At 37.8% G+C, this 22,500-nt stretch overlaps 2 protein-coding genes across 4 annotated transcripts in view; one reads left to right on the top strand and one right to left on the bottom strand.

Annotated features, from left to right (window-relative positions):
• Nucleotides 1–9,499, bottom strand: part of LOC135113139 (CD63 antigen-like) — a 24,800-nt gene extending 15,301 nt beyond the window's left edge. Inside the window, exon 1 of the mRNA XM_064028211.1 lies at nt 9,339–9,499. Within this exon, the coding sequence (XP_063884281.1) occupies nt 9,339–9,416 (78 nt within the window). The 5' untranslated portion in view covers nt 9,417–9,499. The remainder of the gene's footprint in view (nt 1–9,338) is intronic.
• Nucleotides 9,500–11,828: 2,329 nt separating this feature from the next.
• Nucleotides 11,829–22,500, top strand: part of LOC135113140 (centromere protein V-like) — a 40,194-nt gene continuing 29,522 nt past the window's right edge. The window contains exons 1-3 of one of the 3 annotated variants that reach the window (XR_010274723.1): nt 11,829–11,980; nt 15,796–16,022; nt 18,325–19,830. The gene's annotated coding sequence lies outside the window, so the exon portion shown is untranslated. Of the gene's footprint in view, nt 11,981–15,795; nt 16,023–18,324; nt 19,831–22,448 lie in introns of those variants that run through there. The other 2 variants (XM_064028214.1, XM_064028213.1) reach the window with 2 other exon arrangements.

Below are 22,500 nucleotides of genomic sequence, written 5' to 3'. Positions count from 1 at the left end.
TGTGTGTGTGTGTGTGTGTGTGTGTGTGTGTGTGTGTGTGTGTGTGTGTGTGTGTGTGTGTGTGTGTGTGTGTGATGCTTTGTTTGTGATGCCCAGTGTGGGACTGCTGGCCTCCTGTATAGATAGATAATTTCTTCACTTTTCATATTAATAGACTCCAGAATGAATTAATTATCGGAAATACACAGAACACCAACAGCAGCAGCAGCAGTAGCAGTGGTAGTAATGGTGGTGGTGGTGGTGGTGGTAGTGGTGGTGGTGGTGGTGGTGGTGGTGGTGGTGATGATGATGATGATGATGATGATGATGATGATGATGATGATGATGATGATGATGATGATGATGATGATGATGACGATGGTGGTGGTGGTGGTGGTTGTTGTTGTTAAGACACTAATAACAAATATGTCCATGAGACTGCAAAAGTAACACTAATGCAAAAAAATTTAAATAAAATAAAAATAAAAATAGTAGCAAATAAACAAATAAAAAAAAAACACACAGCAATGCCAAAACTAGCAGTGGAATAAAAAATAAATAAATAAATAAATAAATAATAAAAGCAACAAAATTCAACGCAACATAAAAAAAATAGAACAATCGGTCAAGAAAACCCAAACTGACGGATGAGTAACACAAAATAGCCTGATAAAGAAGGGGCAAAGTATAAGCTGATAAAGAGAGTAAGAAGCAGAAAAAAAAAAAAAAGTGAGTTTGAAGGAAAAGTGTGTGTGTGTGGGGGGGGGGGATGCGTGCGTGTGTGCGTGCGTTTAAATAATAATAATAATAATAATAAACGGTTTATTATTTAGGCAGTTGACAAACTGAAAATGTACATAGGGGATGGGGAAAAACTTAACATTAATCCTAAAGGTAAGTCTAATCTACAATTAAAGACAATAGGAGAATGAGTGATGCATGGGAGAAATAAAAAAAAAAAACCGAGGGGAGAAAGAAGGAAAAAAATTAAGAGGATAAGTGGAGTGAAGCACAGAATAAAAAATAAATAAAAAAAAGGATAGATGAAAGAAATGCAATATAGAAGAAATGGAATAAGTAAAAGAAAAAGAAAAAACAGATAAATTATATAAATGAGGAATAAAAGGAGAATAAATAAAGGAACAAACAGAAGAATGAGAAAATACTAATAAATATTCTTCATACAAATATAATGAGAGAATGAGAGGATAGATAAACAAGATATACAGGGATGAGAGAAATGATGAATAGAGGAATGAAAGAAGGAAAGGAAAAGGAAGGAATAAGAGAAGATGAAACTAACATATATTCCTCACAGCAGAATGAGAGAAAAATAAGGTACAAAAGGAAATTAGATAAACAAGAATGGAGGAATGAGTAAAGGAAAGATAAGAGAAAAAATGAGTATCTTAATGTATTTTCCTCATAAAAGCAGCAAAAGCAGGAGAAAGAAACACAAAGCCAGTTAGCGTGAGTGAGATGTGAGCGAGTGTGTTTGTGAATATTGGAGACCCCCCCCTCTCTCTCTCTCTCTCTCTCTCTCTCTACCAAGGTCATCTCCTGTCAACATTAGATCAGTGTAATAAAATATTTGGGCAGACATAAGAAAGAAAATATGAGGTTAATTCCATCTATGTTGGTTTTTTGTGAGACTGCAGTGCAAGAAATGAGTCTTTTAAAAGGTGTGGGTGGTTGTGAGAGACTGGGTAGCACTGAAGGTTAATTCATAGTTTTTTTTTTTTTTTTTATTATTCTTTTAAATTTGAAGTGTAATGTTATTTTTTTTGTTTCATCTTAACTTTACTGGTGTTCTTATGTAACTTTTGTATTTTGGTGCCAAATGACCTTCATTGTAGTGGCACCATTAAAGAGACTTTTTAAACACTTCTTCTTACATGGATAGATAGACAGATAAACCATACATACACATACCAAGGCCGACCACAAAAAAGACTGAAGAAACATTTTAATCATTCACTTCTCACATAGACAGATAAACAGACAAAGAATACATACACATACCAAGACAGTCCCCAAAAAAGCACAGACAGCCAAAACAAAGCACACAACTTTCACAGTCACACTCCATACCACTCCCTCATCCCCTCACTGAGCAGAGAGAAAGCACTCTTACCCTCCTGCTGGGGAATAACCAAACACCTGCACCTCTTACTCACACAGAACCAGAACCTCCACCAGCAGACCGACCAGTAGGGGTGACAGAGGGGCGTGTCGGGTAGAATAGGTGGCGTGTTAACCCTGCGATACATTCTCTACAGCACTAGGAGACTAGACTGAACTGGGAGGGTGGAATGCCTTGTGGGTGTAGCCAATGGTAGGTGACTTGCAGAGATGATGGGCAGTGTGTTGAGCGCGTGATTAAGTCCTAGTGTGTGTGTGTGTGTGTGTGTGTGTGGAAGGGAGGGGAGGAGGAAGGGGGTATTGTGTTGTGTTTATTGTATTGTTATGATCGACTGACTTGCTTTTTCTCTTCACTCACTCACTCACTCTCTCACTCGCTCACTCAGTCACTTGCTCACTCTCTCTTGCATTCCTCCTCCTCCTCCTCTTTGTTCTTCTTCTTCTTCTTCTTCTTCTTCTTGTCCTCTTTCTTTTAGGTTCTTTCATGCGTTCTTTTTTAATTTCCCCTTCCTGTTCTTCTTTGTCTTTCTCCTCCTCCATTTGGTTGTTGTTCTCTATTTCCTTTTCTTATTCCTCTCTTCTTTCATTTGGTTCTATTCTGTGTTTTTTTCTCCTCCTCCTCTCTTCTTTCATGGTTCTTTTCTCTCCCTTCATTTGGTTCTAGTTTTCTATTTGTCTTTCTTCTTCCTCTATTCTCTTGTTTCATTTGGTTCTACTGTTTTTGTTTCTTCCTCCTCTTTCTCTTCTTCTACTTCCAGTGTTTGTATTTCTGTTTCTCCTTCCTCTTCTCCCCTCTTTCTTTTTTCCTTCCATCTTCACTTCCACCAGCTTCTAATCTCTACTTCCACCTCCTCTTCCTTCCTCCTGTAATCTGCCCTTTATCTCCTCTTCCTTCGCTCCTATTTCCATTTCCTGCTTCTCCTCTTCAATCATCTTCACTTATTTACTTTCATTGTCGTTTCTTCCTTCTCTATCACTTATTTACACTTTTTTTTGTCTTTTTTTCTTTTCCTCTTCCATAGTTTTAGTCCACAGGGTATTGGTGTGTGTGTGTGTGTGTGTGTGTCATAAGGAGTTTATCAGCATAGCACAGAACTTAATATTGTGAAAGGAATACAAAACACAGTGGGAGGAAATGAAGAATGCACCCAACCACCACCACCACCATCACCACCACCACCACCACCACTACTACACTAAGGGCTCTATTCAGAAATGCTTTGCTCTCTCTCTCTCTCTCTCTCTTTCTCTCTTGTCATGGCTATTTTTCAAAGGCCACAGAGATGATTAGTCAGGTTTTCAAGAGTGTTTTTCCTTTTAGTAGTGTAGATGTCATGTTAATCTGCCACTTGAATTGTAAAAACACTTTTAAAACCCCATGTAGCTTCAACTAGAGCCTTTTAAAACCCCATGTAGCTTCAACTAGCCTTTTAAAACCCCATTTATCTTGAACTAGAGCCTTTTAAAAGTAGTGGAGGTTCCTAAGTTTTGTCCATGGGTGTACCAGATGAAGTAATAAGGAATAATCAACATCGCCACCACCACTGCCCATACCACCAGTGTGCATGGCTAGTGTACACCATCAGTAAGTAATCATACCCCACACAGGTGTTTAATGTTATTGCCATCACCACACTCCTGTAATTAATCTGGGTGATTACCTGGCAGCTGTTCACTTGTACTAGCAATTTGTAAACACTGTTATTATATGTCAGAAAAAAATAAAATAAAATAAATAAATGAATGAATGAATGATTAAATAAATAAATAAATAAATAAATATATAAATAAATAAATAAATAAATAAATATAATAATAATAATAATAATAATAATAATAATAAAATAAAATAAAATAGAAATAAAAAAAAATAAAATGAATAAAATGATGAATAAATAAATAAATAAATAAATAAATAAATGAATAAATGAATAGATAAGTAAAATACCTTGTACTCGTACATATCTCTACTTAATTCTTATCATAGCTATCATTTAACTATAAGATACTAGATTATTGTTATTTTTTTTATGCAAGAAAGAATCTGACACAGGACAACAAAAAGTTATATATGTAAAAAAAAAATAAATAAATAAACAAAGATCCAGTGAAGATGCCAGTCCCAAATGAGTTAGTTTAAAAAGAATATCCAAAATTAATAGAGTAGTCTTGATAATTGTGTTTTCATCATCGTCTCACCCACCACACACACAATCCACAATAATGGTGAAGATAATGACGAGGATGAAGATGACAACAATGGCAACTTCAATGACGATGATGGCAAACTCTTCATGACCTAGATTAGATAGCACATGTGACATTAGAGATAAGATACCCCACATCACGTGAACAAGGAAGAAAGAACATCATTGAGGGAAAAAAAAACACCAGGTAATCAGACCAAAGTAAAAACATGCACACAAACACATACACACGCACACACACACACACTGTATACCGATAACCAGGTGAATCATAACCACCACCACCACCACCACCTTAACCACAGACCAATGATAGCGCCTGAGACTCACAGAAGTATGCCCTTTATTACTTCGACTTAAGTCACTTAGCCGCGTCTTTGTGTCAGTCCTACTGAGTCTCCTGATCTGGTACAAATCCCCACACAAAACCTGGGGACTGAAGGAGTGTTGTGGGATAAGCAGAGGACTTAACCCTATTATCACTTGTCCCTCACTTGATGTTGACGCAAAAGATAGGTCGACTGATTTAAAATGTCTGGGTGCTGCTGTAAAATATGTTGAGTTGAAATGATGATGATGAGATTGTGGTTGGGAAAAAAAATAAATAAATAAATAAAATAAATAAATAAATAAATAAATAGATAGATAGATAGATAGATAGATAGATAGATAGATAGATAGATAGATAGATAGATAAATAAATAAATAAATAAATAAATAAAATAAAATAAATAAACAAATAATAGGTTGCTAAAAATAGAAAGACACTGGTTCTCTGAGTGGTGGATACATGGGATAGACTCAGTAATCAGGTTGTTAGTGGTGTCATTAGGGAGCTTTTAAACACAATTAGGTAAATTTATGATAGGTGGTAACAGACAGGAGAGAAGTTACTGGTGTCCTGTGTCTGATGTAAGATAGAAAGTAACTGGTTCTCTCAGTGGTGAACAAGTGGAATAGAATCAGTAATCAGGTTGTTAGTGCTGTCATCAGGGAGCTTTTAACCCTTTCACTGCAATACAAAACACCACCAGAAGTAATGCATGAAATCTTTATAAGCATATACAACAAAGATTAAAAAGAATGTTGCAATTTTCACCCAGTTCAAAGATTGGAGGTGGCTGTAGAACAAGTAAAGATGCCTCAGAGTGATTGGTAATTAAGGAAAGATGTACCAAATAAAAGTAAAATGGTTAAAAGTGTTAGATAAATTTATGGAGTGGTGGAAATAAGCGTGTTTATTTCAGGGAGTGCCACGTGTAGGGCTGATGGCTCCTTGCAGCTTCCCTTATTTTCTTATGTTATGTAATACTCAAGGTAAGAATATGCTTGTACTGACACAATGAATGAAGGGACTGCCACCTGTAGGGCTGATGGCTCCTTGCAGCTTCCCTTATTTACTTATGTTGTTTTGTAATACTGTGGGTAAGAATGTGCTTGTACTGACACAATGAATGAAGGGAAATAAGAGGTTGATTTTGTCTCTGTCAAGTTTTTTTTTTTAGATGGTAATACTTTTTTTTGGGGGGTGGGTGGGTGGAGGGGAGCTGGTTAAGTCTTCAACACACACCTACACAAGCTGGTTGTCTCCTATAGGGTACAGAATTTTTTGAGACAGTATTAAGTTGATTTTCTTTTTTTCTAAGCTACAACACCTGTTCAAGACAGTACCACATTGATTAATTTCCTTTATTTTGTGTTAGTAAAGCTTTTGAAATGGTAACACACGTCTGTTCTATGGTGGCAAAATCTTTGAGACAGTAATATATAAGTTCACCTGGTTTATAAAGTCTGTCTGTTCTAAGATAGCAAAATTTTTCAGACACTAATATTTAAGTCTTATCTAACCTATCAACTTATCAAAACAATATTAAGTAGGTTACAGAAACAGACACCTAAAAAACTTGCAGGTTATAAGAATTGTCAAGCAGGTGAAGGGATTAAGGCCGAGGAAAGACAAGGAACATAAAAGGATGTTATTTCACTCCTATACCGCCCTGCACCAGCCTGTACCAGACCATACCAAGGCTGCACACATGCCCTTCATGCAGTAGGTCAAACACACACACTGGGGTGGCTAAGAGTGGCTACACTGATGGATATACAGAGAGAGAGAGAGAGAGAGATGAATGGTTAGGTGTACATATATAAATAAATGTCAATGAATATAAGTGAGTAGTAGTAGTAGTAGTAGTAGTAGTAGTAGTAGTAGTAGTAGTAGTAGTAGTAGAAAACTGATAAAAAGGTAAAGAAAAAAAGAAACAAGGAAAATGAAGAAAATACTAATTAAAATCAATAAAAAAAAACAAAAAACAAATAAAAACTAGTTACATGGTGACCTCAAAAAGTGAGTGTGTGTGTGTGTAACTTAATACCTCACCCAAACAAAAATTTAAATAATAATAAAAAAATAAATATTTCCCCGATTACTACACATAACAATCCATATTCCCTCATATTATGTAACTCACTATTTTCATTCACACCTGCATAAATCTCCACAGGGTAACTAACACTCAAAATGACAATAAATAAGTAAGGGATGATCATGTGGGTTAAGGGGAGTGAAAGATGCAATTTGTAGGTGAAGGGGGGCGGGGTGGAACAGGGAATGGAAAAGGTGTTAAGGGGAGGAGGGAGAGATGGAGGGAGGAAAGGAAGAGTGGGAGAAATTAAGGAAGGAATGGAAGAGAAGAAATGATGAAGTTAAGAAAGGAGAGGTAAATAATGTGGGGGAAGGAAGAAGGAAGGGAAGAAGAGAGGATGGAATGGAAGGAAGGAAGAGGAACAGTAAGAGGAAAAGGAAGGAAGGAAGGAAGGAAGGAAGGAAGGAAGGAAGGAAGGAAGGAAGGAAGGAAGGAAGGAAGGAAGGAAGGAAGGAAGGAAGGAATAGTAAGAGAAAATAAGGAAAAGGAAGGAAGGAAGGAAAAGAAGGCAGGAAGAGATTAAGGAAAGAATGGAAGGAAGGGAAGAAGGCATATGGAAGAAGAAGCAATAGTTAAGGAGAAAAGGAAGGAAGGAGGAAAGGAAGGAGCTAGACAGACAAATAGAATACGAGAGGAAACAAAGAAAACAAAATAATAAGAAAAAAAACACAAAGAAGAAGAAGAAGAAGAAGAAGAAGAAGAAGAAGAAGAAGAAGAAGAAGAAGAAGAAGAAGAAGAAGAAGGGGCATTTATTTAAGCTTGCTACTTCAATGCGCTTTATATTTTTTTCCCCCATTTTCTTTATTGTCATTATGTTTCTACATGACAAAGCACGTCACAGTTAGGTCTTGACTCGTACGCAAATTAATACTGCCCAAAAGAAGGAAAGGAAGGGAAAAGGAGAGAAACGAAAGAAGGAAAGAAAAAGGAAGAAAGGAATGAAGAAATGGAAAGGAAGGAATGAAAAATGGAAAGGAATGAAAAATGGAAAGAAGGAATGAAAAATGGAAAGAAGGAATGAAAAATGGAAAGAAGGAATGAAAAATGGAAAGAAAGAAGGAATGAAGAAATGGAAAGGAAAGGAAAGAAGGAATGAAGAAAAGGAAATAAAGGAAAGAAAAGGGAAGAAAAAAGGAAAGAAAAAAAATCAACAACAGCCTTGACTGCACAAGATGGTGAAATGGAATATGGTAACCTTATCACCATCACCACCGTCACCACCACCACCACCACCACCAGTATCATCACCACTATCATGCATTACCACCACCACCACCACCACCACCACCAGGATAATTTGCAGTTTCAACACAACCATTATGAATTTCTTGGTTATTTATATTGGAAGTGTTTTATTATTATTTTTTTCCATCAGGTAATTAGTGTTGTTTATTGATTCATTATTACATATTAGAAAGAGGGAACACGTAAAAAATATGCAGTTTCCATACGAAAGATAAAGAAATCGGTTATAAATCATTAACTTTTTTTTTCTCCTTCCCTTTTGACACACACACACACTTTTTTTTCTTAATCATAAACACGATTTTTTTTTTTTTTTATTCCAGACGGGTCATTTAACAAGCCTCCCCCTACGTAGCCTATCAAAAAGCCAACATGCCTGTTAATTTAACACTGATATAATTCGTTACTTTCTATGTATATATTTCCAGCCACTATTCAAGTATCACCCCTGCACAGCCTATCACGCACCAGAGAAAAAGACAGGCCTATATTTTTCCTCAATAAAACTTGTTACTTTCACTTTTTTTTTTTTATGTATCTATTTACTTGCTGACAGCCTAAAAGAATAATACCAATAGGCTTATAGAAAAAGATCTACACACCTATGCATTTTTCCCTTTTAATATATATATATATATATATATATATATATATATATATATATATATATATATATATATATATATATATATATATATATATATATATATTACTTTTCAATATATCTATTTATTGGTACTATTCAAATCTTACTCTATACAGCCTATCACATCAATACCAATAGGCCTATGGGGACAGGCTTATTTCATCGATCCCTCAAGAAATTCGCAATCACGTGCTTTCATTGCATTTATTATTATTTATTGACAACACTCAAATCTCACCCTAAGCAGCCTATCACACCCATACTAATAGGCCTAGAGCCAAAATGGCAGACCTATGTATTTTCCTTAAAAAAAAAAACTTATTGCCTAATCCATTGTAATTACTCAAATCTCACCCTACACAGCCTATCAGACCAAGTGATAGGCCTATGCAACAAGACACGCCTATTTGCTTTATCCCCTAGCAAATACAAAAGCAAGCAGGTGACAGGTCAAGGGTGTCAATAATGATGACCTGACCGACCTACCCACCACCACCACCACCTCAGGCCTACACATTCAATAGGCCCAGACATCGGCCAGAGGGTGACAGGAGGGTGAGGACAAAGGGACGGGATCAGAACATGTGTGTGAGTAACGACTCTCTGACGTCACCTGTCGCTAGGAGGCGCGCACGCACGCACACACACACACATACACGCGCATAAAACACTTTTTTCAACTTTAGTACTTACAAAGAAGATAAAGTTGAAGATAAAGACCAGGTACTTGACCGTTAAAGGCCCACATCCTAAATTATTTGTATTCGCCATATTGCAGGTTCAGGACTTCGCAATGACTCCTCTCCTCTGCGTCTGTGGGATGACTGGGAAGTGTTTTTTTGCACCAGCTCACTCCCTGTCACCCTGCTGCCAACACCTCGGGCCTGTTGTCGTACTGCAGTGGTTGTTGCTATAAAATCTGTATAATAAAGTAATGGTAATACGGATTCTTCTATTGTTTGTTGTTATTTTAATATATACTTCATGTTAATTAGAAGCACGGGAATGTAAGCTAGTCTTTCAATAATGGGTGTATGAATCGTACGTCCACCTTTAAATAAAATCTCATGGTTATATTATGTGTTACGAATAAGTGACAGTTAAGATCTTTTTTTTTTTTTTTTATTCAGTGGGTAGTTTATATAAATCAACTTTGGGTGAAGACATATGGGTTATGGTACAACGTAATTACCATTGTACCCTACAATAAAGTTGTCGTACTGTCTATCAAATGCAAAACAAACAAAATAATAACAGAGTTTCATGTAATTAATATTTTCTCATAGCAGCAGAAATCTAGATCAATCAGAAGTGGAGGCTGGCAAACAAGTCTTGAAGGAGAGGTGGTAATTATCGTACGTCTGACCATGCAGGAAACCTTCGTCAGAGTCACATGTCCAACCTGTTGCCAAATGTACGGGAATTGCACCACGTTACAGCTAATCAATATGTCTCGTACTCAAAGGCCACAGAGATGATGAGTCGAGTTTTCATGTTTTTTTTTTTTTTTTTTTCCCTATAGACGTCCAGAATCCTAGAAAATCTCATTAACGTTTTCTTGACCTTTTTTAAACTATCGCTAGAATCACGAAAACCTTGAAAACCCGAATAAATTATGCTGATATATGTTGATTAAGAAAGTGATACAGTCTCCGTTGAACTATCACTAAAATCATGATGACAACCTTGGAAATACTGTTAATTTCAGAGCTTATTAAACTATCGCTAGAATGAAGAAAACACCCTTGAAAACGCTATTAACTTCCACTAGAGACATCAAACCATCACTGGAACCATGAAAACGCCCTTGAGAACCCCCATATATTTCTATTGCAGCCTGCCACACTACTGTCAGTATAAGAGCGAACATTTCCGAATATATTAGTGTCCCCCATTAATTAAGTCATTTTCTCTGTTGTTGTCACGTCTGTGTTGTACGTCACACAAGATATGCTCACTTATCTCTGGTGTAACTTCAGATAACAGATGATAAGAGGCTGGCAGATGAAGGTTAGGTTTTTTTTCTTTTTTTTAGCTGCTTGGTATTGCAATTATGTGTGTGTGTGTGTGTGTGTGCGTGTGTGTGTGTGTGTGTGTGTGTGTTGTTTTCTAACTGTTAATGTTGCTCTCTCTCTCTCTCTCTCTCTCTCTCTCTCTCTCTCTCTCTCTCTCTCTCTCAGCATCGTTTTTATATTGTTGTTGTTGTTATTTCCTTCTTCGTCTTCCTTCTTCCTCCAAATTTTCCATCTTACTCCTCAATATTTTCCTTGTCCTCCTCTCCCCCTTCCACCTTCTCCTCCCTCTTCCTCCTCCTCCTCCTCCTCCCTGATTTTCTAATTTCATCACTTTCTCCGTTTCTCGTATAAAATTTCCTAAAGTGTCTTTGTTCGCGGAAGGCAAGCAATGACACAAACAACACTAATAACACAACTTTCTTTAACTGTTACCATAATTCTGAGTTAAAAATTCCAGCAGTAATAAAGCAATACACATTATCTATGCAAATTTTTCCTGCTTTTTAGTCCAAACATATTCGAAGCGAGAAATACAAAATAACCGATTCTTTATCACCACATCGCCAGAACAATCATATCAGTCATGACGAACGCTAACCGTGATAAACAGCCAGTCAGTCAAACGAACAATTCCATGACCGAATGTGAAGAACAGACAGGTCACCAACATAACGACGCACAAGAGAAGGCACAAGGGAAACCATCAACCACTATATCAATTAAAAAAAAAAACAAGAAATCACATCACTCGCATGACAACAGCAATGAAAATCACTCAGCTGCCTGCAAATGTACGGTGCACCAACACAAAAACGCGAGAGAAATCGATTAACCAATTATTATATACAAAAAATTCAGAGCAATAAGTCAAATGAAAGCAAGAGGAATTAGTAATTTACAAAGTGGAAGTCCCGTGACATTACATCTCAGACCTCCCCCGCTCAGTGACGTCACCGACATACTATTGGTTCTCCAAAACAAATGACGCAACGCTTTCCTCTCCGCGCCGCTGCGTACGATACCAACTGTACGTTTTCTGCACCTAATATTCCACCGTTTTACTCACATTTTTTTTCGTTTCTGATGAATGGTGACTCGAGTATACGACTATGGAAAATTACTGGATAGGAGAAAGTTTACCATTGCTATTTTATTCACGCCAGAGAGGATATGTCAGCTTGTCTTATCTCGGAAATGGAAGATTTAAGTTAACGCACTGGTTTTTCCCAGGCCAGTACACTTCAGGCGGTGGAAGAGAGAGGTTGTACTTTGACCGGATTGAGTAGAAGGATTTATACGGATTATATACAGTACATAGAAGTAAGTGGTTGGTCAGCCTTGTATTGTTTAGTGGTCTGGTTTAGATTCATGGTTATTTATGTGCTTAATTTCCATTTGAAGATCATTTTGTGTGTGTGTGTGTGTGTGTGTGTGTGTGTGCGTTATAAACTGACATACGAAACAAAATAATCAAATCGTGTGTACTTGAACTTAAACGCGTCTCTCTCTCTCTCTCTCTCTCTCTCTCTCTCTCTCTCTCTCTCTCTCTCTCTCTCTCTCTCTCTCTCTCTCTCTCTCTCTCTCTCTCTCCATTTCAGATGCTTACATAAACATAAGGGGTAAATGCACAAGGCATCCCTAAATTTAAAAGAAAAATGAGATAAGACAGTAAACAAATGGGTAACTAAACTAGATACAGAGGCTGGCCAAAAGGCATCTGTGTGTGTGTGTGTGTGTGTGTGTGTGTGTGTGTGTGTGTGTGTGTGTGTGTGTGTGTGTGTGTGTGTGTGTGTGTGTGTTTTACCTGTTTGTATTTACCCATCTGTATTTTTAACAGGATTGAGTCGTGCTGCTAATGTTCCGTTTTTTTTTTTTTTTTTTTTTTTTTTTTAACCAATTGATATTTTCTTTAAATTTCTGTGAGGTCTTTGCACACACTCCCTCACCTGGCAGTGAATTGCATTAATGTATTGCTCTATTTGGAAAACTGTATTCTTGTATGTCTGTCTCGTCTTCTTTTTCTCAGTTTCATTTGATGTCGTCTTAATGTTTCATCTGTTGTTGACAAATCTGGTGAGTCAGTCTTTTCCTTTGCGTCAGACATGTATACATCACGGTCAGAAGAACATAAGAACATAAGAAATAAGGGAAGCTGCAAGAAGCGACCAGGCTTACACGTGGCAGTCCCTGTATGAAACACACCTACCTATTTCCATCTGCTATCCCCATCCATAAACTTGTCTAATCTTCTCTTAAAGCTCTCTAGTGTCCTAGCACTAACTACATGATTACTGAGTCCGTTCCACTCATCTACCACTCTATTTGAGAACCAATTTTTTCCTATCTCCTTCCTAAACCTAAATTTTTCAAGCTTGAACCCGTTATTTCTTGTTCTACCCTGGTTGCTGATCCTAAGAATTTTGCTTACATCTCCCTTGTTATAACCCTTATACCACTTAAAGACTTCTATCAGGTCCCCTCTTAACCTACGTCTCTCTAGAGAATGTAAATTTAACCGCTTCAACCTCGCTTCGTAAGGAATACTCCCCATCCCCTGTATCCTTTTAGTCATTCTCCTCTGTACTGATTCTAATAGACCTATATCTTTCCTGTAATGTGGGGACCAGAACTGCACAGCGTAGTCTAGATGAGGTCTGACCAGCGCCAAGTATAACTTTAATATTACTTCCGGCCTTCTACTTTTAACACTCCTAAAAATGAATCCTAGTACCCTATTTGCCTTGTTTCTGGCTTCTATGCATTGTTTCCCTAGACGGAGTTCAGAGCTAACTATAACTCCTAAATCTTTCTCGTACCCTGTACCTACCAGAGTTTGGGTGTTTAATGTGTACCTATTGTGTGGGTTTCCTCTACCTACGCTAAGCACTTTGCATTTATTGATATTAAATTGCATTTGCCATCTATCCGTCCATTCATTCATTCTATCTAAGTCTGTCTGCAAGGCGATGGCATCCGCTTCTGACCTAATTAATCTACCTATCTTTGTGTCATCCGCAAATTTACTAACATCGCTACTAATTCCACTATCCAATATCGCCTCTTGTCCTTCTTTCCCTTACTCTAGATAAATCCAACTTTTAATCTTTCTTCATAGCTTAATCCTCTAAGTCTAAGGGATGGTGCCGTTCTTGATGCTGCCCTTTGAACTTTCTCCAGTTTGATTATTTATTTATTTATTTATTTATTTATTTATCTATATTTTTATTATATATTTCTTTATTTATTTTTAAGTGTGGGTTCCAATAGCACCGCTGCATATTGTAATGTGGGTCTTAGGAATGATGTGATAGATTTCATCATCTCCTCATGCATGTATGTGAACGCTATTCTCAGATTTGCCAACAGGGCGTACATACTTCCCGCCTCATCATTTATGTGAATATCCGGAGTTAGCTTATTATTTATTGTCACACCTAAATCTCTTTCGCAAACTCTTTTATCTATTTTTTTTTTTTTTTATTATTAATCTACATTTCCATTCTGGTGGTAACTTGCATTCCCAGGACTTTATATATATATATATATATATATATATATATATATATATATATATATATATATATATATATATATATATATATATATATATATATACAAAAGTGTGTTTCTTCTGACCTTTCAGCATTTTTATTTTCTTAGCTTCAGCTACCAGTTCTTTCATTTTTAGCCTGTCTTCCTTGTTCAAGCATCTGCTTACATTTATATATATATATATATATATATATATATATATATATATATATATATATATATATATATATATATATATATATATATATATATATATATATATATATATATATATATATATATATAACATTTTTTTCCATTCCCCATTTTCTTTTATCTTGGTAGCGTTTGTCAAGACTGTTTCCACCATGCTGGTGTTTTACAGAACAACCTTGAACAGTCGGTCTATTTTTGTATCACACTTCCCAAGCCTTGAATATTCCTCAACTGCCAACTTTTCTCCTCCAATCACAGCAATTAAAATCTTAGACACCTTTGCAAGCCCATGTATATCTCTTTCATTACTATTTATAATTACTTCTTCTTTTATGCCACAGAACACAACAGATGTATTAATATCTATTCAATTTCTATTGTGTCTCTGATAAACTTGGGGCTATTTCTTATCACATGTTTTATTTCCTTCTTTATATATATATATATATATATATATATATATATATATATATATATATATATATATATATATATATATATATATATATATATATAAAGAAGGAAATAAAACATGTGATAAGAAATAGCCCCAAGTTTATATATATATATATATATATATATATATATATATATATATATATATATATATATATATATATATATATATATATATATATATATATATATATATATATATATATATATATATTTTTTTTTTTTTTTTTTTTTTCTCTCTTATTTGTTTATTTACTTTTTTCTTGTTTGTATCTACTTGATCTTTTCTTTTCTTTGAGAATGTTAGCACAGGTTTGACTTGTGTCACCTTTACATGCTGACACAATTTCACCAGCTTATTCCATTTTTCCTCTACGTCAGTTTTTTTTTTTTTTTTTTTTTTTTTTTCTATGTCACTTGCTTTCTTCGCCAGCTCAGCTTCCTGTGTCACTCTTCTTATATCCTGCTTATCTTGAAACACATTATGACCAATATCCGGACTATGATTTTATTGCATTCAACTCCACTGATGTCTCGTTCATTTCTTCCCCGCACGAAAATAAAGGTAAAACGTAATACACGTATGTTATGATAATGGTGGTGGTGGTGGTGGTGGTGGTGGTGGTGATGCAACAGCAGTAACAAAGGTAGGAAAGTTTTGTCTTTGGTTTGTGTGGCAACCTTACTGTGTGTATGTGTGTGTGTGTGTGTGTGTGTGTGTGTGTGTGTGTGTGTGTGTGTGTGTGTGTTTGAAGTAGTTCAGTTTGATATGAAGTTATATTTATGTTATCTGTCAGTTAATCAGTCAGTTATTTAATCAGTCGGTCCGTCAGTCAATAATTTCGTCAGTCAGTCAGTCCTTCATTTAATCATTCATTCATTCCTTCATTCATTCAGTGAGTCAGTGAGTCACACACTCCTTGCACTTACAGAGGTCACCATGAATGCCAATGATCTTCCCCCGAGTTATGAAGATGCCATCAAGTTCCCGCCTCCTTCCCAAGCAGGTCTCGCTCACCACTACACGCCCCCCTCGCTCCTCACACCCTCGGCACCCCCTGTTTCTTATCAGTCACAGCCAACACAACCCTACGCGGTCTCTAATGCCGCCTCTGATGGCCTTCCGACTTACCACTATCCCCCGGTTGTCCTGCACAGAGTAAGTGATTCTGCTACAACAGATGACTCAGGTTTGGTAACTCCTGCAGAAGAAAGCAGACAGTATGATCCATATTAATTGTCACTGTCTTTCCAGGAACTCCTTCACAGCCTCACTCATCCTTTCATTCGTCTCTCTACACAGTCCCGGCGACACCACCATTCATTCCCTTCCTATCTTCTCCATTGTCCCTATTATGCTCTAACTCGGTCACTCGCATCCTCTCTTCTGTCTCTCGCATACCTCTCGCACTCCACCCCCACCTGCCCCAGCGTCTCATCCTCTCCCATGTCATACCTCTGGCACACTTTGCTGCGGAACTCAGGCTATTTTGTGTAAGCCCTTGCATTCACGCCTGTACCTCTGTATCATCTCGGCACACTCCTCCCCTCCCCCTCTTGGAGTCCACACATGCACTTTTCTCACTAATCTTGCATCCCTCATCGTGCCCCATCTCTTGTCACCTCTCAGCTTCCACTGCTGTGTACCATTGTGCATTCAGTTTCATCCTTGCCACTCTATTCTGACCCCCTTTTAACCCCTCTAATTCACTCTCAGTCCACGCAATCACATCCATAGTTTCCATTACCATAAGAAATATTTCCACAGCCACACTCCTCCACACTTCTCTCACCTTATCATATTTACTCGCTCTCATCCTTGCTACACTTCACAATCTTGCCCACTGAATCGCCATGCTTATTGTTTTATTTACTTATTTATTTATTTTTTTTTTTTTCATTCTATGCCTTTCCACACCCATTGCGACTCATCCACATCCCTGAGTACTTGTGTTCTTGCGCCTGTTGCAACTAATTGTCCCCAAGTTTCCGTTCTGCAAGTCTCGCCTCCTTTAACCTATTCACTGTCATCACGTTTCTCTTTTCACCACTAAGTATTACTCCATTGTCTTTCCCAGGCTCATCCACAGCATGCAGTAGGCTTTAGATTTCCTCTGCTGACTCACTCGCAATCACCACATCATCTGCACACAACTTACATATCTTCTCATTTCCTAATCTTATTCTTGCATTCATTCTTCTCACCCTGACTGCTAATTCTTCTGTATGCAGGCTAAACAGAGTTGGTGAGAAAATACATCCTTGACTAACTCCTCTCTAACTCTTCACTCAATCTATACTTCTTAATCTGTACTTACAAGATTTCGTATCAACATGCTTACTGGTCACTGTTTTCTAAGAACTTCACTGTATACCCAATCACACGTTTTCTCTATATCTGGAGAAATAAAGTGAAGTTCTCCTTTATCATTCTTGTTTCTTTTTAATCACCTCATTCGCAACAAACATTTGGTCTCTTGCACAGTCTTTCATTCAACGCTGCACTGAAAGCTTTACTTGCTGTATTCATTCGTGCTGTTGATCTATACGTAGTTCTTCAGGTCATTCTTACTCTTCCTACTTGTATATCCTCCATTATGCATTCATTCGTCACTCTCTCCTCCTCCCACACTGAATAAGCCAGTCTATCAATCCACTCCTCACCTCCATTCTTGTTTTTTTTTTTGTGTGTGTGTGTTTTTCGTCTAGTACCTCCATTCTTGTATTCTTGTAAAACTCAGACAAGATTTCGTGTGGTCCTGCCGCCTTTCTCATCCTTCTGCTCCCCCACCCACTTCTCTACTTCCTCCCTACTGATTCTTAGGGGACAGTTTCTCTGCACCCTTTCTCTCTAATCTAACACTCACTGCTCTCGCCTTCGCCACCAGTATCCTCACAAAGATTTCTAGTCGCCTCTTTCATTTTCTTTCCCTTGGCCACACACTCTCCATTCACTTTCAAAACTTTCACATCCTCACCTTCAGACATGCTCTCCCCTCTCAAGGACCTGCACCACTCTCCCCCGCCTTCTGCTCCTTTCTCTTGCGTCTTTTCTCTTCCTCTTGGCGTTTTACATTTTCTGTCCATGCCGTTTGCTATTCCTCTTCTGCTTCTTGACTCTCATGCCACTTTTCGTTCAGCTGCCTACCGTACACTGTCTGTCATAGCTCATTCACGCTATTTCTCTAACTCATTCTAACATATCAATTCGTTTGTATTAACTTGATCTTAATCTTGGTTTGATACGTGACCTTGATTTTTCCTTTGTAACAGTGAACCTCCAAAGTTTGTTTATTTATTTATTTACTTATTTTTCATGTAGTATATTTTGTATATCTTTTTTTTTTTTTTTTTTTTTTTTTTTGATGATTTGTTGTGATGAAACTTAGTGGAGAAGTTAAAAGTAGTATTTGTATGTTGTCTGTGCTGCTGCTGATGATGATCTTCTGTCTTTTCCACAGCAAGCTCAGTCCTCCAGCGGCAACAGCGGGAAGTCGTGCTTTATTGCATTCTTCATCATGGTGTTTATAATGATCTTCATATTCGTCATTGTATTTGCTTTAAGCTGGTGAACGAACTGTGCTGATTAGGAGACAGTCAAACGTTAATGAGTCACATGACCATTAAAACAGGGAGATGTGTTTGAAAGTGATCGTACAGAGAAAGTTACTGTATATAAAGGGTTACGATGAAGGGAAATACATTGTAACCACGATGAAAAAAAAAAAAGTGTCGACGCAGCAGCAATGTGTGGAAATTTGAGAGATGGACTGTGACTTACGGGAAATGACACTTTTATGTTGGTACTGCTGGTGTGAGAGGTAGTAGTGACATATACCCCTTACACTGTAACACACATGGCAACTGTACCATTTCCGTGAAGCAAACAGGCCTGCCAACACTACCGACTGACCCACACAAGAAGCATTAAATTTTCGTATATGTATAATCCGACCCCTGCGTGTCGATACTATTTTTGATCGCTGGTGCATCCATGGAGGTGATGATGATGTAACACAAGGGAGGAACAGAAGCGTGAACGAAGAAATGTTGGCGGTTTACGAAATGACTGACAAACGAGAGTCGAATGCACTTACTGGATACAACGCGATGTGGACTCAGCTCTTCCGAACTTGGTAACCGGTTTGTGCACCGCGGCCCAGTGGTGGGAGTGGGTCATGGGGGCTGCCACGAGGAGTCACGTGCTTCCAGGTTACTAGTGTGCAAGTATTCGTTGGAAATAATAAATGGATTTCTTTTTATACAAATTTATGATTGTTGTTGGTTTGTTTGACATTATTTATGATTGCATGTGGCTTACTGATTCAGATTTACAAGTGTTATTAGTAAGTTACGAAATAATTTATGAATGTATGTGGTTTTTAATGCAAACTGATGAGTGTTGCCAGAGTTACGGTGAACACAAATTTACGAGTGTTGGTGGAGAGTTATGGAATTATATATGTGTATGTGGTTTATTAATACGACTTTAAGAGTGTTGACATCGAGTTACGAAGTGACGGACCAACCGGAGTGACCTTGAGCCTGATGAATGTGAGTTGAGAGAGCAGCGATGTGCCAGCCAGTTCATTAACCCTTTCACTTTTATTTGGCACACCTTTCCTTCATAATTAACCAATCTGAGACACCTCCCCTCGTGCTACACCCGCCTCCCAACATTGTATTGGTTAGAAGTTGCAAAGTCTACCCTTTTTTTTTTTTTTGTCCCCTTTCTTGTTGATTTTATAAAGATCCTACGCATTCCTTTCCGCGGTGTGGGTTGTTACGTGCCACAGTGAAAGGGTTGAAGTCATGAGTCCCCTTTCAGTCCAACCTCACTAACTGCCAACCCTCCTTGTGTGTGTGTGTGTGTGTGTGTGTGTGTGTTTTACTTCCTTCGATGTGTCAAGGAGATGAGATAAGCAAAGAAATAATAAATGAATAATGCAAATAAAAAAAAAAGGCCAGCCCAACTTCTCATTCCCTAAAAAAGAACACCAGATAAATAATAAAAATAAGTCGGTCTAGTCTGTGAGAAAGAAGACGCTGCTCGTTATTCACGTCTACACTGGGACAGGACGTGAGGGGATCACACTGGCGTACATAGTAATGGATGGTAGGTAAACAGATAAGCCTGTTACGGGGTGTTACCACTAGCACGTATTTTGAAACGCAGTGTTCTCTCGTGTGGACAATCTTCAAAGGCCACAGACAAGGTTAGTGTGGCTCACATGGGTGTTTTCTCCATTACTGACACGGAATTCATGTAAAACTGTCCCTTGAAAACCTCCGGCAGCCTCCACTGCAGCCTGCTGGTAACAGTCAGGATAACGTGGGAATGTCTGACAACTCGTGTTATTGTGGCACCGCTGTGGTGTGCACGATAACATCACCGTGGCATTGTTCCTGCTATCTGGAATGATAACGTGTGTATCATCCTGGCTCAGCGTTTTCAAACTATTTGCTTTGTCATTAATACTACTTTCCAAAGGCAGAAAATAAAAGATTAATTGGTTCTCCCCCTACCTCTCTCTCTCTCTCTCTCTCTCTCTCTCTCTGTGTGTGTGTGTGTGTGTGTGTGTGTGTGTGTGTGTGTGTGTGTGTGTGTGTGTGTGTGTGTGTGTGTGTGTTGATGTAGAATTATTGTTAAAGTATCAGTGTAATCACAAAAAAACATTAAAAAGAGTAACAACTTCTACAAGACCATGTCAAAGTATCACACGGGGCGTTTTCAACCGTGCTGTTCCAAAATCTACAACAGTCCAAGGAGGCGGGCACAGCCACGTGCTGCCGCGCGTCATACTTATCGCCCGGGGAAATCCAGCGGCTCGAAATTTCCCTCGCTGCTGCGTGGTTGGTGGGCGGCCTGAGATGTAGGCTGCGGATGTGCACTGAAGCATTCACTCACAGCAGTCACCGCAGCGGTTCTCAAGTGAGGATGCACCTCATTGGCTGGTGTGAAGAGGAACCCTCCGTTGCCAGTGCAACCCAAACTTCAGACCACGTTAGTTGCATTAACGAGTGCAGTGGCAATGAGAGGAATGGTCAGTGACCGCCCTGGCACTCATGTGCTCACCAGTGAAAGGAAAAAGTAGCCAGCCACGTACGATAAGAGGAAATTCCAGAAATATTATGAGAACATCAGCGAGAAAAAAATAAATAGAAATAATAAATAAATAAATAAAATAATAGATGAGTAAACTTCTTTTCATAAAATTTCTCTCTGCCACTCCACTTTGCCTTCATTAACAAAGTAGTCTGCACATTCAGCTCCAGCAGAGGTAGTACAGGCATGCTGCCTCCAGTATTCATGACGACACTGTGATCTGATCATCTGGTGCCGCCGCGCGATGGAAGATGCCTCGTGTGTGCGCGGAAGCTCCCACCATCACTGTGGCAGTTAAAAGTGACACAGACAAGACGTGCAGACATGTCATGACTTCCTGTGCTGTTTGTTCCTTCCACAACCTCTTCTCACTCCTCCTCCTCCTTCACCTGGGAAATGACGAAGAATGAATGTGAATGTGTGGATACGTCATTGTCTAAATAACACTAGCATAGGAATCAATGGATTCATGAATAAGTGAAGGAATGAATAAGTATATGAAAGAACGAGTGAATATATAAACTAATTAATTAATGTAATGGATGAACCTAAGAATGGATGAATTATTGTATGAAAGAATACATTAACAGATGAATAGTTTATGAATATGGATGCATGTATGAATAACTTAATGTATGGAGGATCTGAACCTAACAGTCAATAATGTACAAAGTGTAAATGAACCAATGTTCTTATCTATCTATGTACGTGTACCTGTATTTTACTTGTTCTCCTAAAACAAGTAAAGATTAAATCATACGTTATGATCGCGGCTCATCTTAATTATACCGCATTTATAATATATATATATATATATATATATATATATATATATGAAAATAGTCCTGATGAAAGAACAGTGACCTCAAACTACACGTCCTGTGTGTGTGTGTGTGTGTGTGTGTGTGGGTGTGTGTGTGTGAAGTGTACTCCACACATGGCGGGATGAGGCTCCTGTACAGAGTTGGCAGCTGAGGGGTGGGTGCAGACTGCCCGCAACATGTGATTTCATGGAGGCTGCTTTAGGAAGAGACGAGTTGTTTAACTTGTGAATGAGTGGACGTCTAAGAAAAAGACGTGCAATAGTACACAGCAGTATTATCAGCGTGGCAGCGGAGAGCCTTAGAAGATCAATGATGAATAACATTCAAATTCAATTAGTTTACTTCCATGAAACACGGTTATTCTCACTGACATACAGACTGCGTGTGTCAAACATTTCAATATCAAGTTAAAACGCACATAAAATGTACTGCAGTGAACATTCAAACTGACATAATTTATAAAACATAAAAAATTAAACAAAAATACTAAATGATAAAATTGATACAAAGTTCTTATCAGCTGAATCTCTATTGCATACAGTATTATTTAAAAAGATAAAATAATGAAAATTAAGACAAATTAGAAATAAAAAGAGCTGTAATCACTTTACTTAAAGAAATAATTGTCATGTCAACGGGAAGAATCTTCCTGTTGAGGAGAGATTAAAAACTTTGAAAAGGCAGGAAAGAGAGGCAATAGGGTGGTA

Source organism: Scylla paramamosain, chromosome 25 (assembly GCF_035594125.1).
Source record: "Scylla paramamosain isolate STU-SP2022 chromosome 25, ASM3559412v1, whole genome shotgun sequence".
Classification (NCBI taxonomy): domain Eukaryota; kingdom Metazoa; phylum Arthropoda; class Malacostraca; order Decapoda; family Portunidae; genus Scylla; species Scylla paramamosain.
Note: the sequence above shows the minus strand (reverse complement) of the source record. Positions and strands in the feature narration are given on the sequence as shown.